Source organism: Anolis carolinensis, chromosome 1, assembly GCF_035594765.1.
Source record: "Anolis carolinensis isolate JA03-04 chromosome 1, rAnoCar3.1.pri, whole genome shotgun sequence".
In the NCBI taxonomy this organism is placed as follows: Eukaryota; Metazoa; Chordata; class Lepidosauria; order Squamata; family Dactyloidae; genus Anolis; species Anolis carolinensis.
In genome coordinates this window covers 235,550,387-235,569,872 of record NC_085841.1, presented here as the reverse complement: position 1 = coordinate 235,569,872, position 19,486 = coordinate 235,550,387, and the positions used below count along the sequence as shown (strand labels likewise).

At 39.3% G+C, this 19,486-nt stretch overlaps 2 protein-coding genes across 3 annotated transcripts in view; both read left to right on the top strand.

Annotated features, from left to right (window-relative positions):
• Window positions 1-6,417, top strand: part of LOC100564895 (lectin) — a 41,325-nt gene extending 34,908 nt beyond the window's left edge. The window contains exons 3-6 of the mRNA XM_062967132.1: window positions 3-766; window positions 1,739-1,853; window positions 3,197-3,269; window positions 6,089-6,417. Of these exons, the coding sequence (XP_062823202.1) occupies window positions 590-766; window positions 1,739-1,853; window positions 3,197-3,269; window positions 6,089-6,125 (402 nt within the window). The 5' untranslated portion in view covers window positions 3-589 and the 3' untranslated portion in view covers window positions 6,126-6,417. The remainder of the gene's footprint in view (window positions 1-2; window positions 767-1,738; window positions 1,854-3,196; window positions 3,270-6,088) is intronic.
• Window positions 6,418-8,779: 2,362 nt separating this feature from the next.
• LOC100564696 (lectin) lies at window positions 8,780-18,735 on the top strand. 2 transcript variants are annotated; one of them, XM_062967131.1, is made up of 7 exons: window positions 8,780-8,908; window positions 10,774-10,881; window positions 14,081-14,196; window positions 14,770-14,916; window positions 15,978-16,092; window positions 17,227-17,299; window positions 18,414-18,735. In XM_062967131.1, the coding sequence occupies exons 2-7, from the start codon at window positions 10,833-10,835 to the stop codon at window positions 18,439-18,441; spliced, it is 528 nt and encodes a 175-aa protein (XP_062823201.1). In that variant the 5' UTR covers window positions 8,780-8,908; window positions 10,774-10,832; the 3' UTR covers window positions 18,442-18,735. The 2 variants fall into 2 exon arrangements, with proteins under 2 accessions (XP_062823201.1, XP_003215049.2); XM_003215001.4 differs by lacking the exon at window positions 8,780-8,908 and having other exon boundaries at window positions 10,659-10,881.
• Window positions 18,736-19,486: the final 751 nt, after the last annotated feature.

Here is a 19,486-nt window from a genome sequence, read left to right as displayed (position 1 = left end):
AGGTATATCTTCTGAAACATGCCTTTGTACCCGCGGCTTTTGTGGGAAAGGCTGGGTTCAGTATATGAATGCCTGTTATAAAGTTGAGAAGAAGCCAAAGAACTGGAATGAAGCTGAGGCAAGTATGGTGTCAAAGGGTTGTCGGGGCATGGGGAAGGAAGGAAGGAGCAGAAATGGAGCAACCACGTGTTCAACAAACAAACATGTAACTCCCTTATAAAAACAGCTTAACTGGCTACCGGTTTGTTTCTGGGTTCAATGCAAACTATTGGTCATGACCTATAAAGCTCTATATGGCTTCTGTTCAGACTATCTGAAAGACCAGTTATCTTTCCTTTAAGAACAAGTGGCCCACAGTGCCCTTCGGTTGTGTCCAGTTTTATAGTAACAAGACAACTAATGCTGATTGCTAATTTTAAGCTTAAAACACTGCTAAACTATCTAATTGTATAATGCTGAAAAATTTAGCAACCATGATTAGGGGAAAGTGTATACAAACTAGCAGGCTTTATGCTTTTGCCACTGGCAGAATCTGAGTGGCATACGATGGGCAGAGGGCAACACAGACTCTGGGCTTTTGGAGACAAACATGGTCAGTTTCTCTGTGAATTCTCCCCAGATGGCTTGTCAGAGATATGGCACACATGCCCACCTTGCCTCCATCCACAGCACAGAGGAAAATGACTTCATTTTTCACCTGATGGGCAAGCCACTGGACCGGCTTAATGGAGAGGCTTACTGGATTGGTGGTCATGACACTTTCAAGGTACACATATAGCAAAGTAATAATTTAGAATGACCAAAGGTGCAGGTTATACTTTGAAAACTAAAAAGTGTTAATGCGTTCAGATTCCAACTCTGTCTTACAAGATTCACAAGACCTCTACAGGCAAATGAAATTGTATCCCCTTACCTATGAGTGAGAAAGAAATATTTAGTCCATGTTTTCATCTGAATTATTTTGGACTCATAATGAACCAGTACTGTTGGGTGTCCAATCTAGTAAGTAAGCAAAACATCATGAAATCTCCCCTTTCCCAGCTTCCTCAGGACGGGGTGATCCGTCTTTCCCCTGCTCTTGCTCTTGTCATTCTGGTGCTCCTGCTATTCTCGCCACAGGCACCAAGCAGTGACTACTGTTGTTTTTGTGACTGGTAGTTGCCACAAAGCCCAGACCATTGGAGGAAAAGTAAGGATGGTGATCCAGTGGCACTTCACTGGTTCTGGACCTGTTAGGCCATGCAGACATCATCCAACTAGTGAGTTGGCTGGAGTGTGTGCAGTGCAGACACTTGCTAGGTCTCAGGATGATTCAGGGAACACCCCACTCTTGATTGGAGTGAGAAGTCTCACCATTTGTGATATGCGTAGATGACTCCCTAGTTAAATGTGCATTTACCGTAATTATAACTTCAGGTACAAAAAGTAACCCTTTGACAACAGTGAATGGTTAATGAAAGGACTAGCATTACAGGCAGTTGATCTTTCCACAATTCAGGTATCTTAGAAAGCTTGTTTTGCTAGAAATGTCATATTTCCAATTATGGTCACTAACTGTGTATAGAGAATCAGCTGTGTGTTGAACTAGAATTTGAAGGCACCAGGGTTTATTGTTCTGCTGTACCACTGAAACTCATCGGGTGATCTTAGACAAGTCACTCTCTTTCATCCTCAGAAGGAGGCAAATGCAAACAAATTCTGCTAAGGAAACAAATAAACTATGCTAATCTTTCCATAGGAGGGGACTTTTGTGTGGACAGATGGTTCCAGATTTGATTTCCAATCATTTTTTCCTACTGAGCCTAATGGCCTTCCAGGAGAACACTATTTGGGGTCCTGGTACTTACAAAATGGTAAGAAAATGTTGCAATACCTTTTAATAAACTCCTCTGATCACAATGCTGCATGGTTTGAAAGGGGAAGTCAACATGAGTGGAAATAAAACTATTAGTGAGGCGGTATTGATAACAACAGCAGAGTCTCACTTATTCAACATAAATGGGTCGGCAGAACGTTGGATAAGCAAAAATGTTGGATAATAAGGAGGAATTAAGGAAATGCCTATTAAACGTCAAATTACAAATTAAGCACCAAAACATCATGTTTTACAACAAATCGACAGAAAAAGCAGTTCAATACACAGTAATGTTATGTAGTAATTACTGTATTTACAAATCTAGCACCAAAACATAGCAATGTATTGAAAACATTGACTACAAAAACATTGGCTACTGACAAATTGACTACAAATAAAGACAGAATTGTATAAAATAAACCTACACTAACAACATTGTCAAAAATTAAATCCAAAAAAGTTAAGTCTTTGCTGCCTAGAGAAATAGCTGTGGATCCGGGTGGGAGGCAGACTACATTGGATAATCCAGAACGTTGGATAAGCGAATGTTGGGTAAGTGAGACTCTACTGTATGTGCATTTGCATGTACACAGACTAGGCACATAAGGATAGATGAAGAAAGGGTAAACTGGAGAATATGGAGTTCCTTTCTTTCCCTCCCAAATCAGCATTCTTATCCTTAATGCTAGGTTCTTGGAATACTGAAAAAGCTTGCTAACTCTAATCACAGTTCTTTCCTTTTATCTATGGACATGGTAATACGTTGTGACATTGTGATGGGCAAAACTATGGCCTAAAACAGCTTGTGTCAAACTGTTTACTTAAAGCAGCATTTACTGTCTGACCGTTTTCATAGTCCAAATACAAAACATAAAGATAGCACTCAACCACAGAATATAAAACAAAGACTGATAGCAAATGGCAATGCAGGTTCAAAGGAACATCATAGTCAGAAGGTCCAGTCCAGTAGTCAAATGCCAAGAGTTCAGTGATTAAAGTCCAAGGATCAAGAGTCTATAATGTAGTCAATAGCCAGTCCAGAGATTCAAGGTTCCAAGAGTTTAGGAGCCAGGTGAGGATACCAAACATTCACAAACCTGGGGGGAATGAGCAGCATCCACAGCCGGATAGAATAAATCTTTTCTCCCAAACCACTGTGCCACGGAAGAAGCAAGTTGCCCACCACAGATTATAGTAGAGTATATCTCAGTTCCTACAAAGCTGACCGAGTAGCTAGGTTGTATTCAAACACATTTGGAAGAGAGACTATGATTTTCATTTATTCCAGTATGTCTCAGACAGCTATCAATCGGTTTGGTGGTCTCTCTCTGTCTCTTTCAGGACACATCACCTGGAATGACTATCCTATCCAAATGAAATTTCCATCTGTTTGCAAATACTACTTGGCAAATGGGTAAGCACAGGATTTGCTTCACTTGAAACTGTATCTCACCTTTTTTTTTTTTGCTATGCCAGTGAGCTTCTTGCGATGCATTCAAGGCACAGAAGGTAGCATCCTTTTTAAAAATTATTTTTAATTAAGTAAATTAATAGTTTACAGAATATGAGAAAGAAAACATTTAAAGATAATCGAATACACATAATACAGGTATGCCATTCCCCTAAACCCCCCACCCATGAACCCATGACTTCCGGCACCACCCAGTATGAAACCAATGTTTTTTTGTTGTTGTTTTTTTAAACCGCCATTATCCTACATTGTGACTACTATGAAATTGTTATTGTCTTCTTTTTTTCTAAATATCCAAATGCAAGCCTCAATTTCTTAACAAAATCTTCATTACTTTCTCCCCATATGCTATGGGATAGCTTGACCATTTGGATATACAGTAGAGTCTCACTTATTTTTTCACCAAATAGCCCTAAGAGGCACATCTCTGGATTTTTCTTAACCTTTTTTGTAATAATCATATTATTTATTTCTTTAATCACTTTCCCCCAAAAAGTTTGTACCAACCTACAGGTCCACCAGGCATGAAAAAAGGCACCTTTCTATACTTAACATCTCCAACAAGAAATTTGTCTATTTTAACTATTATCTCAGGAGTTACATAGCTTTTAAATGTTCTCTTTAATAGATCCCGCTACTGAGAATTTAAATCCTCTTTCTTATAAATATTCCCAATTATCTAACTCGATATATTTCCCAAAATCTTTAGCCCATGAGATCATTATTGTTTTTATTTGATTATCTTCTAGGTTGTATTCTAATATGTACCTTTATAATCTGAAGATTAATCCCTTATTTCTCTTCTCTAAAATATTCTCCAATTGCGATTTTCTTTTAGCAAATCCTACTTTATTATCTTTTTAAAATATATCATATAATTGGTGGTGGCGAAACCAATCATTTATCCCTAACTCTTCTCGTCCTTTTAGTTTTCAGTGCTTTTTTTTTTTTAATTAAGTACTCCCTATAGGTTCTCATTTCCTTGTTAAAAATTGGATTTAACATTGCTTCCAGGGGTCGTAGCCATAATTTTTATTTTTATTTTCTTTTTGTTGTATCAACCTAGAGCCATGGATGATGGGTTGTGTTGTCAAATTTCGAGGTTGGGGGGCCTGTAGTTTTGTTGTTTTGTCCGCTGTCCTGATGCCATCACTCTTTTATATATATACTAGCTGTGCCCGGCCACACGTTGCTGTGGCAAAGTGGTGGTGGTATTGGTTAAAAATTGTTGTGTAATTTTTATTTGACGTTATTTGCATTTTTTATTAATTTTATTGTAAGTTATATTTTTATTTATTATATTTTATTACTTTCTTGTATTATTTTTAGTTTTTTTCTGTTATTATAGTATTTTATTGTATTAATTTTTTAGTGTTTTTTATTATTTTTTATTAGGTTGCTAGGAGACCAAGTTGGAGGAGCTTAGCCTTCTAACTGGCAGCAATTGGATAAAAGCAATTACTCCTCTCTCTCTAATTAGGACTTTATTTTTCTTTTCTTTTTGTTGTATCAACCTAGAGCCGTGGATGATGGGTTGTGTTGTCAAATTTCGAGGTTGGGGGGCCTGTAGTTTTGTTGTTTTGTGGGTCGCCGTGATGCCATCACTCTTTTATATATATATAGATAGATAATTAATATTATTATATTTTATTAGTAGTAGTATAATATTGCATTACATTATAATATTATTAATATTATAAGTATATACAATATATTATATATTTTTAAATTATTGTGTGTGTGTATATATATATATATATGGAGCCTCGGTGGCGAAGTGTGTTAAAGCACTGAGCTGCTGAACTTGCAGACCGAAAGGTCCCAGGTTCAAACCTCGGGAGCAGCGTGAGCGGCCGCTGTTAGCTCCAGCTTCTGCCAACCTAGCAGTTCGAAAACATGCCAATGTGAGTAGATCAATAGGTACCGCTCCGGCGGGAAGGTAAGGGTGCTCCATGCAGTCATGCCGGCCACATGACCTTGGAGGTGTCTACGGACAATGTCGGCTCTTCGGCTTAGAAATGGAGATGAGCACCAACCCCCAGAGTCAGACATGACTGGACTTAATGTCAGGGAAAACCTTTACCGTTACCATATATATATATATATATATATGTGTGTGTGTGTGTGTGTGTGTGTGTGTGTGTGTATAAAATTAGCATAGCATGTTGCTATGGCACAGGAGACAAGATGGAACTATTTTGGGCTAAGTTGGGCTGCAGTTGTCATCCTCTCATCCTTGTATTAACAACAGCAATACTAACAATGTGCCCTTTTAAATATTATTGAACGAGGTTTTTTGTTCCATCCCCTTATATATCTTTTCCAAATCGCAGATAGACTTAATCTTATAGGATGTCTATGGAAATCTTTATTAATTTTATCTTTTCCATACCCTAAATACGCATGCCAGCCAAATCTTAGCTGAGCCCATGATACCCCGCCCACCAGAAGTCCCCCATTGGCTGCGTGCCGCTTCCTGGCCTTGATTGACAGGCAGCAAGGAGGGGCTTGTGTGGGCAGAGAGAAGAAAAAAAAAAGGACAGAGGAGAAGCCATAAGGGACATGGGTTTATGGGTCCAACATTAATTCGCCTTAATGTTGGACCACCTCTGAGTTTACAGGTGCAATATGGACTTTCTGAAGTTCTAACCTTAGCACGTTTAGCTAAGAGAAAGCTCATTTAAACACAATTGAGAAAACTTGTGCATATCGGTTTTCTAATCTGTCCATCAGCTTGACCTCTTTTCTTCTTCCCTAAACAGTATGTACCGTGACTCCACAGGACCCAAGCAACGTTGATGCAGAATCCCTGGGATGGAAAAATCGTGCAGAGATAACTTTACTCCTGTCCTATAGGTTGCTTTGAAATGTCTGATCTTTGCCTGATAACTTTATCTTGTACTTTTCTGTGGTCATTTCTGAAGGGGTGGTGGGATTGTGGAATTAATTTCAATTATTGTTTGTTTGTTTTTTCAAATATCGGACTTCGATGCAGAATAATCTCCTGCATTATTTAAAGTTATCTCAACCATAACTAAAATGCATGAATATTAAACTCCTTGAGAGAATTTCAAAAAATAAATCACTTTCAATAAAGGACATTCTTCTTTTTCTTCTTTTTTCTGGAATAACACATTTGTGACAAACTTGCTGAGATGGGTAGAGTGGCTATCAAACATAACGCTCTCTGAGGTGAGAAGCAAGACTGGGAAAAGCGACTAAAGTGTTTGCTTGCAGATTTGTGAGGTGCATATGTTCATAAATCTCAATGAATCAGTCACTGGGTTTGAAAAACAAGGTTTTGAGATCTTGGAACAGAAGGTGATGATCTTCTGTAACCAAGCCTTGGGTACTGTTCCATTATCTGGATGGAGGCCAAAAGGGGGTGCTGGACAGAGAAGAAGAGTCCATTTTATGGGTGGGGGGAGTTGAAGGACGAAAACCATTTCCCCTGTTTTTGCTGGTTATTACGTCTTCCCCCTTACCGTTTCATAAAGGCAGTTAGTTTCCATAATGACAACATGGGTGGGGGGAATAACAGGAAAACAGGGGAAATGGTTTTACTCCTTCAACCTCCCCCCCCCATAAAATTTACTATACTTCTCTGTCTAATGCCCATTTTTGGCTTCCGCCCAGGTAATGTAACAGTACCAAGCTTCGTATGTCAAATAAAGGAATTAAAATCAGTGTACGCAGTGTGAGTCTCTGTTTCCATGGCCAGCCATCTCTCTCCCTGATTGAGACAATCAGCTGAACAAGTATTGGCCAGTAATATCAGATATGGTTGTTTGAATTGCTATTTTAAATTCTGTTTAAATTGTATTGTCATTGCTTTATGTTTAATGTTATTGCTTGCTTTATGTTTAATGATTTAATGCAGGGGTCATCAAACTTTTTAAGTGGAGGGCCGGTTAATGGTCTCTCAGATGTTGAGGGGCCAAATTATCATTTGAAAAAAAAACCCGAACAAATTCCTATGCACACTGCACATGCCTTATTTGTAGTGCAAAAAACACCCAACAACATTCATTTATTTGTTTATTTACTACATTTATACCCCACCCTCTCTCACCCCAAAGGAGACTCAGAGTGGCTTACAAGTTTTATGTACATACAATATATTATATTATTAGCAGAGCACAATATCAGCATTATATATTACTATATTGTACTATACCAATATACTATAATATTATTAGTAATATTACATGTAATATATAATATATAATTAATATTATTATATTATAATTATTATTATTAGCCTCCCTGAATCCCCTATTGGGTGAGAAGGGCAGGACAGAAATACTGTAATTAATAAATAAATAAATATTGTATTGTATTACATTATAATATTATTATCAATATTATATGTATACACAATATATTATTACCATAGCACAATATTAGTAAATGAAAGAACAATACAATATTTTAAAATAAAAACAATTTTAACCAATAGAAACCTATCAGGATTTCCACGGGAAGTGTGGGCCTGCTTCTGGCCAATGAGATAGTCAAGTTAAGTAGGATTGTTGTTGTTGTGTGCCTTCAAGTCACTTCAGACTTTGGCGAGCCTAAGTCTAAAACTGAGAGTGGGGGCCAGGTAAATAACCTTGGAGGGCCACATCGGGCCCCCGGGCCTTAGTTTGGGGACCCCTGATTTAATGTTTAATGTATTTATAATTTGTTGTATATATTTTGATGTGGCATCAAATTGTGACAAGTTGTAAGCCACTCTGAGTCCCCCTTGAGGTGAGATAGGGCAGGATAGAAATACGGTAAATAAATAAACCACCTGCTGATCCATATGTGTACACAATGGACTTTGACTGTCACCTTTGTCTAGGGAATTTGCCCAGCCCCAGACATCCAGGAAATTCCTCAACGGGGTCAGCAAGGAGGGAGAAATCATACTAGTTAATACATTTTTGAAACACATAAGGGTAAAGCAGAGAGTAAAGGATACAAGATAAGCAAAAGGTTGCAAGAAAAGATAAATTTTATTAAAGAGTTGGGAAAGGATAGAGTCTCTGTGTGAGATTTGCTGCTGCAGATCTAGTCCGCACTTGTGCTGGCACTACAGACATTTAATTGAAAAATATATAAATTAAAATTAACTTTAAGGGAATTTGTGGCTGCTGGTTCATCTGCCAGTTTTGTTTTTTGCTGGAGTTGCGGAAATTTGGTGGAGAAGGGAAGGAAAATCATTCATTTCATTCTGTTGTCCTCAGCTAACTATAAATCATCGGGGTGGGGTGCTGTGTTTGACAACAAAAGTACAAAAGTACAAAAGTGATTCAGCAAGGGGAGAGGGAAGGAAGAAGAGGACAAGTTGTTGGGCTTTCAAGTAGGCTCAGGCAAAAAAGCGGGTGCTGCAACCTCTCCTAGCTTATTTGTTTTTCATTAACAACTTATGTCAGCTTGACCACATTCTAACATTGCTTTGCCACAGATGTCCAAGTTTTCATCTGTGAAATTTTGGAGTGTATGGGCAGACTGATTTCGTAATGAACCCCATGCCTGGAAGTGATATCTGGACAAGATCTGCCACAGCTGCACACTTGAGCCTTCCCATTCAATTGGTAATGTAACAAAATAGAAATGACTGGGCTAGAACTATGTAGGCTGTTTCAATAATGTTGATCATATTGCCTGATTCTTGTTGGAATCTCAACTCTGTAAGATACCTATAGTGGACAGTCTAATCCCAGATCTCATTGCAATATGATAAGATTTATACATCCACCTGGATTAATATTGTGTACTTGCAAACCAACCCAAATACTGACACTGTCCCAAAATGGAGGTGCCCTTTTGTTACGCAGGCTGCTATCCTCCCTCCACCCCATGCCTTGACTTTCTGTTTGTTTTGCAGTGATTCATTTGCGTCCCATATCTACCCTGCAGGAAACTATGCACTCAGATCACAACAACTCTATCTAGAGAAAAACTTTATAATACTATGCTTGTAAGGCAGAGGATGAGGATTACTGGAAGAACCACATAACCCTGTTCGGCCAAGAAGGCTGAGCTGCAAGTGGTTATCCCTGTAATCTCAGAAGTCACTGGCTATCAAATTGCACTCACAACCTCACCCTATGATTATGTCTTAGGCACACTGGAGATAAAGGTACAAATCCTTCCTTAATTCTTTTCTTGCATGAAAGAATGAACCATTGCAATTTTTTGCACGTTTTGTGCCTTTGGGAGTTTACTTCAAGAAATCTTTGTGATTTTACAATGAGACACTGTTTCTCACCAGGCAAGAGAAAATTGGAAATATTTTTTAGAAATCTTATTGTTAAAGATGTAATCTTTGTTAAAGATGTAATTTTTTTAAAAATCACCTCTCCTCCTCCTCCTCCTTTCCCCCTTTATTCTTGGACTATTTCTATTTCTGCAAACTAAGGCTGGATCTACACTGCCCTATATCCCAGGATCTTATCCCAGATTATCTGCTTTGAACTAGATTATATGAGGCCCCTTCTACAATGCCATATAAAGTCCAGATTATCTGTTTTAAACTGGATTATATGGCAGTGTAGATTCATATAATCTAGTTCATAGCAGATACTGTGGATTATCTGCTTTGATAATCTGGATTATAAGGAGCCCCTGGTGGCGCATTGGGCTAAACCCTTATGCCAGCAGGACTGATGATTTGAAGGTTGGGTTGCTGACCAGAAGGTTGCCGGTTTGAATCCAACCTGGGGAGAGCGCAGGTGAGCTCCCTCTGAGTCTGAGTGAGAGAGGATCTGCCCTAGCAAACCTTTCGTATTGTTATCCCAATACCCCCATGCGTATGGGATGTATTGAGCATGGGGGTCAGATCATGACATGAATAAACATAACAGTTTAAATAATACCAGTAAGGCCTTCTGGCGGACCTACATGCCTGCCTACAGCCTTTTCTTCTGTTCTGTTCGCCATCATTAACAGCATTTGCCCTCTTGACCACACTCTGATGTTTCTTGGCCACCCATATCCCAGTCTGCATCTGTGAAATGTTGGAGAGGTGAAATTCATGGGGTTATCATAAATCAACAGGCAACTTTTCGATACAACTGTACACACAATGTCAGTCACAGAACACCTGGCTATTGCTCTTTGTTCACTTTTCTCTGTGTACTGTTGGTTTTGCATCTCCCCAAACTCAGCCCCACTAAAAATATAATCTTGTTCCCTCAGCATTTCAGGGCAGTGACAGATGAGTGAAGAATGAAAACAAATAGGCAAACATTGAGCAATAAGAAAGGGAAGCTTGTATCGATCAGGTGCTAGAATTTACAGTCTTTATGGTCTACTGACTGTATTCATGCGTATTTAAGAAACTCGATAAGAAACAGCAATCTGTGTGAAATAGTAGAATCCCCCTAGTTTGCATAACATTTACTTCCTGTACTTGCATCTCCTTCAAATACGGCTGTCCATCTCCATTCCTCTCCAGTCTCAACCAGAGAACGGTTTCATATTTGGCTTCCTCACTTCTTTGTTGCGTCTCCAGAAATGGTGTCCTGGGCATTTCTTTGTGTCTTTCTTCTGACCTTCATTCATGGTGAGTTCAAAGTGGCTCAGTTCTGAACTGGGAGAAAAAGAGATTAAAGGCTTCTCATAAATTAACAGACGAGTGAATGTATCTGGTTCACAACATACGGAGCAGCCACTGGAATGGGAAATCAGAGTATGGTAGGAACTTGCTACTGATAAACAGTTTATAATATGGGTTGTTATTTCTGGGCTGTATGGCTATGTTCCAGAAGCATTCTCTCCTGATGTTTTGCCCACATCTATGGCAGGCATCCTCGGAGGTTGTGAAGTATATTGGAAAAACTAAGCAAGGAAGGTTTATATATCTGTGGAAGGTCCAGGGTGGGATATAAGTTTATAATATAGTTCTGCTCCCAATAAATGACCTTATAGTTAAATTACCTTATGATTGTAACTAACGGTATATCTACACACTGAAACAATGCAGTTTGACACCACTTTAACAGCTATGGCTCAATGCCAAGGAATCCTAGGAGTTGTGATTTGTTCAGACACCGGCACCATTTAGGAGGGAAGGCTAAAGATATTGTAAACCTAAAATCCTATGATTCCATGGCAATGGAGCCATTATACTTAAAGTTGTGAAAACTGCATTAATTTTACAGTGCTGAACATTTTTACTTAGTAATTGATAACATCAGTCTTTTGCTGGTGTAAAAGTACATGCAATCAGTTTCATATTTAAAAGGATGTGGACTCCCGAAATAGGCAGAGAATATTCTTACTGTAAGTACTCACTTGTGTTGCCCTCGGGATCATAATGTGACTTAATATTTATGACTTTAGTTACTTTTGAGCAATGAAAAAGTAAAGTATTTTTTAACATAAAACTGTAACAGTGACCATTTTTATAGTAACTAATTACTTTTATAGAAACCTTTTGCAATCTGAGTTAAAGGCAGAAACAAATTGGGGGCAAAAGAAGAGAACATTAGTAACTGTGATGAGAGCAGTTAGATGCCCCTTTCTTTATCTATTAAGAAATGAAATTGACACCAATTGTGAAATCAACTTCCTAGGAAATAACCTTCATAGAGCTAGAGCCCCCAGTGGCGCAATGGGTTAAACCAGTGGTTCCCAAACTTATTTGGCCTACCGCCCCCTTTCCAGAAAAAATATTACTCAGCGCCCCCTGGAAATTAATTTTTAAAATTTTTAATAGCAATTAAACAGAAAGATATATGTATTAATGCATATGGCAAATGAACCTGTGGCCATTGCCGCCCCCCTGGATCACTGCAGCGCCCACCAGGGGGCGGTAGCGCCCACTTTGGGAATCACTGGGTTAAACCCTTGCCGGCAGGACTGCTGATTTGAAGGTTGGGTTGCTGACCTGAATGTTGCCAGTTCGAATGCAACCTGGGGAGAGCATGGATGAGCTTCCTCTGTCAGCTCCAGCTCTCCATGCGGGGACATGAGAGAAGCCTTCGACAAGGATGGTAAAACATGAAAATATCTGGGCGTTCCCTGGGCAACGTCCTTGCAGATGGCCAATTCTCTCACACCAGAAGTGACTTGCAGTTTCTCAAGTCCCTCCTGACACAAAAAACAAAAACAAAACCTTGGTATTGCAGACTTAAAAACATCCTAAAATTTCTTTTTTTTTTAAATGATCTTTATTGAGTATTCCACAAAACATAGATATACATACATTGTAGGTAAAAAGAAAAACAAAAACAAAAAAAACAAAAAAACAAAACAAAACAGAGAAACAATAACAGTATCGGGGAATCTCCCCCTTCACCCCAGATTTCCTATTAATTCTACTTCTTACTTATGAAGTTCTCGACCTACAATCACCTCTTGTGAGGTGATAATTGTACTCTGGGCTTTAATATACTATAATGTATCACTGGGTAGAATGGGAGAGATTGGAAAAAAAAGAGAGAAAGCGAAAAAAAAGGGGAGGGCGGGGGGCAAGGGAGTAAAGAAAGAAAAAAAAGACAAGAAGAGGAAAGCAGGGAATTGGGAAGGGAATTTAAAAAGACCTCCGGTCCATTCCGCAGGAGGCTAATATTTCCTTAGTTCCTTCCTATTATATGATTAGCTCGCTCTCTTTATCACTCTCCTGTTCATCTCCATTACCATTTTTATCATTGTCAAAGAAGACTATTCGAAGCTAGTCTGCCATTTGTCCTGGAGATAGCTTATAAGTGGAGACCAGTCCGTCTTGTATCTTTTATTCTGCTCTCGCAGCAGGAAAGTCAGAGAGTCCATATCCATGTACTCTCTAAGTTTTATGATCCATTCTTCCACTGTCGGAATGTCTTTGGTGCACCATTTCTGGGCCATGAGAATCCGCGCAGCTACCGTGATATAAAGTAATATTATGTCCTCATTTCTTCCTAGTTCAAAATCGGTGATGTTTAGTAGATAATATTCTGGTTTAAAGTCATATTTAATTCTTAATATTTTTTGGGAGTGCTCATGAATTTTTTTTCCAGAAACCTTTCACGCCCTTACAGTCCCACCATGCATGAAAAAAGGTCCCTTCTTTATCATCACATTTCCAACATTTCTTATTTTGGTTCTTGTAGTATTTTGCCAATTGTGATGGAGTTAAGTACCAACAAAAAAACATTTTATAACAATTTTCCCTCACCATTATCGATCTTGAATATTTTAACTTTACTCTCCATAATTTCTCCCAGTCCTCAAGCCTAATAGAATGACCTATGTCTTGTGCCCATTTAATCATATTATTATTAATCATATTATCTTTCATCTCTTCCCTTTCCGTGTTCTTGATCATGGAGCTATCTGTGTGCAGATGGCTAACCCATTCTATAGTTATTCTGAAATACCTCGGTAGGTAGCCAGGTTAAATGGCAGTTCATACCTGGCATTGGACAACTCTTGCTTTTGTATGTTGGAGTTTTCCAAGGAAGGAAGAACCTCTAAAAAGACAGATTTTCAATACTGAAGGGAATGCACTGAACTAAGCTATTAAGACATACTAGAGACTAGGAGTTTGTCCCAGCCATAAAGGGGGGATTGGAGGAAGTGATTCACACGTTTAGCATCACTTCAAAGAAGTAACGGGGTAGTATTCTTTTATTACCCTATTAGTCCCCGGAACTCCTTGTAAATGGGTGTGTAGGGAACAGGACATATACAAGCAATGCAGGTGTGATACACAGAATTGCCACGCTATCTAATACCGGTGTTTCTTCTTGATCTCTTGATCCATTTTCTTTCTTCAATAGGTATCTCTTCCCAAACGTGCCTTTGTGCCAGTGGCTTTTGTGAGCCTGGCTGGGTGCAGTATATGGACGCCTGTTATAAAAATGAGAAGGCACCAAAGAACTGGAATGATGCTGAGGCAAGTGAGGGATTTCAAGGGGGGAATGAGAAATAGAGCACCCACATTTTCAACAAGGGAGCATGCAATTTGCTTGCAAAAACAATATCACTGGTGACCGGTTTGTCTTTGGGCACATTTCAAAAAGCTGGTCATGACCTATAAAGCCCTATATGGCTTAGGTCCAGACTATCTGAAGGACCATGTCTTCCTAGACCAGCATTCCAGAACCTTAAGATCTAGAGGAGAGGGCTTCCTCTTGGTCCCACCACCTTCAAAGCCCTACTATGTTCACCCTGATGGGCCAACACAAAGATAAATACATACGCAACTAGCCTGCTCTCTTTTATACTTGCAAAATCTATCCTGGGACTAGTTATTTTTGATGTACAAACAAGTGGCACCCAGTGCCTCTCAGTTGTATCTAGTGTTGGGTCTGGTTTTATAGTAATAAAATAAGTCCTCTTTTTTCTAATATGTATCATTGCCAAACTGTATAATGCTGAAAATTCTAGTTACCATGATTATGGTGAAATGGACACTGGGCTCTTGGGGATAAACACCAAGGTCAGTTTCTCTGTGAATTCTCCCCAGATGTCTTGTCAGAAGTATGGCATACATGCCCACCTCGCCTCCATTCACAGTACAGAAGAAAATGACTTTATTTTTCACCTGATGGGAATGCCACTGGATTACACCCAAGGAAAGGCTTACTGGATCGGGGCCCATGACACTTTCAAGGTATACTTATACCAAAGCAATTACCAGAATGACCAAAGCTTAAACTTTAAAAATAGTATACAAAGTTTTATGGTATTCGTATTCTATCTCTGTCTTACGAGGTTCACAAGACCTGGTCAAGTAAATGAGGTTTTGTCCTCTTATCTATGATTGGGGAGTAAATATTCAGTCCAGATTTTCATGTGAATTAATTTACAGTAATCGTGAACCAGTACTACTTGTCCAAACTAGTTAGTAAGTAAGACACCTATGAAATGGGCACTTTGCCAGATTCCCCAGCCAAAAATGTATAGAATAATGTGTACGTTAGGAGAAACATTGTACAAAACACTTGTCTCACAGATATTGAATCTAGACCACATTAATTTGAGGATTCTTCTTGGCAAGATCCTTTTTTATTTTTGGGGGGGGGGGGGGGGGGGTAGGTGGTGTTCGATAACATTACTCAAAAAACATTGCATAAGGGGAAACTGCTTTCAAAACTTCCTACTTTGGGATCAACAGTAGTTTCTGTACATTTCAACTGATACCAGCTGAGGCTTTGCATGTGTTTTCAGGAGTCAGATATGTCTTGCCAAATTCATTGTGACTTACTGCTGAGTTTTCAATGAAACTATGATTCTATGATTCTATGAAATAGTCACATTACTCTGTACTGCAGTTGAAGAAGAGAGTTTATATATATGGCAAGCCATGCTAAAATATAATCAATTCAGTTTTAAAATGGTTGTTACAGTCTGTTTTTCTTCTTCCATTCATCCTTTTTTTAACTTTCAAATTAAATATGCTTCATTATAACCTTAGGTGTAGAATTTAATTTTCCTTTGCCAATAGTGGATTGTTAGTGAAAGGACTAGCATTACAGACCGGGGTTCAATTCCCTGCTCCACCATGGAAACCCATTGGTTAACCTTAGGCAAGTCACACTCCCTCATCCTCAGAAGAAGGCAAGGGCAGACCCCCCTTTGAACAAATTCTGCCAAGATTACCCATGACAGGGCTTGATGGTCACAAATAAGAACTTGAAGACACACAAGAACACATTTCGGATCTTTCCTCAGGAGGGAAACTTTGTGTGGACCGATGGTTCCAGATTTGATTTCCAGACATTTCCTCCTAATCAGCCTGATGGACTGTCTGGAGAAAACTACCTGGGATCCTGGCAGTTGGTAAATGGTAAGGAAATGGATTTTACCTTTTAATAAACTCCTCTGATATCAATGAGCTGCATGGTTTGAGCAGGGTGGACAACATAAATGAGAAGTAAACTACCTATGAGATGATACAGGCAACTATGTGGAAAGAAAAAACGAGAGAATATGGAATTCCTTTCATTTCCATCCCAAAGCAGCATTCTTATTCTTAATGCTGGATGTTGGGGACACTGAAAAGGTCTTGGTAACCAATCACAGATATTTCATCCTCTCTATGAAGATGATGGTATGTCATGATATGGTCATGTGGAAGACTGTGGCTCAAATCCAAGGTTGGCTCAAGCACTTCTGGTGCCTAAGGTGAAAATACACTTCATCACATGGGGGTCACAGCCCCTCCACTTCATGTTACTCATGTGTGGATTGATGCAACCAACTTGCTAACCTCCCTGCCCCATTGTGACATGTTAGAATGGGGCAACCACTCATCTCCAGCCATGAGAGACGGCAGAGGGAGCTTACTCTTCACATTGTAAAAAGGGGGAGGCAAAACTGAGGGTAACCCAGAAGAAGCAGCAGCTGAGATGGAAGTACAGTAGGGTCTCGTTTATCCAACATAAATGGGCCGGCAGAACGTTGGATAAGCAAAAATGTTGGATAATAAGGAGGGATTAAGGAAAAGCCTATTAAACATCGTATTACGTTATAATTTTACAAATTAAGCACCAAAACATGTTTTACAACAAATCAACAGTCGTTCAATACACGGTAACGTTATGTAGTAATTACTGTATTTATAAATTTAGCACCAAAACATCGCAATGTATTGAAAACATTGACTGCACAAAAACACTGACTACTAAAAGGCAGACTGCGTTGGATAATCCAGAATGTTAGATAAGTGAATGCTGGATAAGCGAGACTCTACTGTAGCTGCATATTTTGTGGCCGTATCTACAAGTTAGCTTTACATGGAACCGACCATTTCAGTGCTGGCTGCTTCCTAGGGCAGCACTTCCAAGCTGTTACTGTGTATATCTAAGTTCCACCCAACTGACCGAGTAACTAAATTGTATTTCAGTACATTTGGAAGGGAGTCTGTGGTCTTTATTAATTCCAAACAACTATCAATTAGCACTTTCTCTATCTTTTTCAGGACATGTCACCTGGAATGACTATGTTGTCTCATGGAAATTCCCATCCGTTTGCAAGTACTACTTGAGAAATGGGTAGGAACAGGATTTGCTCCCTTCAGAACTATACACCACACCTCTGTTAACAAACCCTCTGACAAAGAAGCTTTTTAAAAAACAAGTGATTTTACTTTCATCTAGCACACTCCCTTTCCTCCGCGTCCTCTGATCTGCTAGCTTTTTTTAGCAGCATCAGCACTAGGGGGATAATAGAGCAATGATGGAGAAACACACGTTTTGTGTGTTAGGTTGCAGCTGCATGTATTCCATAAACAAAGCAATAAGTTTCCCTTCCAAGAGTCTTGGATTCTTGTATCCAATCCTACTGTAGCTGTTTGAGCCTGCCTGCAACCAATAAGTTAAACAGGAGCTATTTCCAGAATCCCTTACTGAACGTGCATGAACAGCAAAATGGAGAGGAAAAGAGGAGAGCAGATACGACTGCCTCACCAGCTCCCCCAAGTATGTTAAAAAAGCATAGCTTTGGCCCTCAAAATGGAAATCATAAAAATGGAGGCTGTTGGAGAAACTTCATTCCGGGATGCATTTTGAATGCCATTGAATGATTTCTAGAAGACTGATTTCACCCAACTCTAAATTCAAGGCGTGTTTAATATTATAAATATCAAAAGAAAGGAATGATTTTAGAAAGTTCTAATTGATTTCCACTTGAGCTTCCCTTGAGCCACCTGTGTGTCTGTGGCTGCATTTTTTTCACAGATGTTTAGTATTTTAAAACAAGCATGTGCACTTGAGCAGTCCACACAAGGGGAAGGGAAGGAAAGCACATGTTTTGCATGACTGCAGAGGTATACAGTCATGCAAAGCTGCACATCTTTGGAGCAAAATTTTTTAACCCGTGCTTTTCAGCTGTTAACCCAATTTCGCCCACATTTTGGCTAAAAGCCACCACTCCCCTTTCATCCTGGTTACTTCTGGGTTTTTAGCCATGTGTAGAAGGACCCTGAGGCCCCATCTACACTGTCATATAATGCAGTTTCATATTGCAGTTTAACTGCATTAAATTGCACTATATGAGTCTATACTTCTACCTTTGATAAAATATGAATACTTATGTAAATGACTTTGCTATACTACAGTATTTTCAATCTGATCTATAGCTGTCTCTCTCTTTTTCTTCCCTTAACAGTATGTGTTGTGCCTCCCACGCTGGATAAGGAGTCTCTGAGATGGAAATATGGGGCAGAGATAACTTCACATTTGCTCTGTAGATTGGTTTGAAATCTTTCGACAGTCACATTGGCTTGAGCTTCTCTGTCAATCATTTCTGAAAGCATGACAAGATTGTGAAGAGTGATTTTTCAGATACTGCTGTTGCATGTAGACCAATCCCATGTACTGGATCTGGAACAAAAATGTGTGGAAATTAAACTCCACTTCTCTGACTGCTAGTGAGCTTTAACTAGTCTAGGTCTAGATCCATAATAAAAGTAAAACTATGTATGTATGTATGTATGTATGTATGTATGTATGTATGTAGCTGGGGCTCCCACTTCCACAAACAACTATGATCCCCACCACTGAGGAACCACTAAAGGCCCTCCTTCCAATGACATTGCAGGTTATAGATAGCGCTGTGAATATGTACAAGAGCCGGCAACCCCTACCATTGTTCTCCACAAACCCAAGTGAATGCTTTCCTACAGGGACAATTTCATTCTAGATTTTATGTGTTTCCTCCACCAAAGACATTTCAGTGTTTCTTACTATCTCCATTGGTGTGGAATTTGCATGATTCCATCCATCTCCTCTCCTATAACCGTTTCCTAATCTTTTATATGGCGCACAGCAAACAGAATGGACTTGGTCAGCAACTGAACATACTGAAGGGGTCAGGGGACTGGCTCAACATAAGGGAAGTTGTAGTTTACCCTGCATCAAGAAAGAGCACTGTGACCCACACTGACAATGAACCTGGACCAAATTTGGCACACAGAACCCTCATGACCAACGAAAAATACTGGAGAGGTTTGGGGGGAATTGATCCTGATTTATAGGAGTTGTAGTTCACCTACATCCAGATAGCACTGTGAACCCAAACAACGATGGATCTGGACTAAACTTGGCACACATACCTGATATGCCCAAATTTGAATACTGGATGAATCTGAGGATGAAAGTGAATTGCAGTATTGCAGATGTTGAACTGCAAATCCCAGTGTGCCCCCAACTGGCTATGCTATGCTACACTGCAGAATTAAT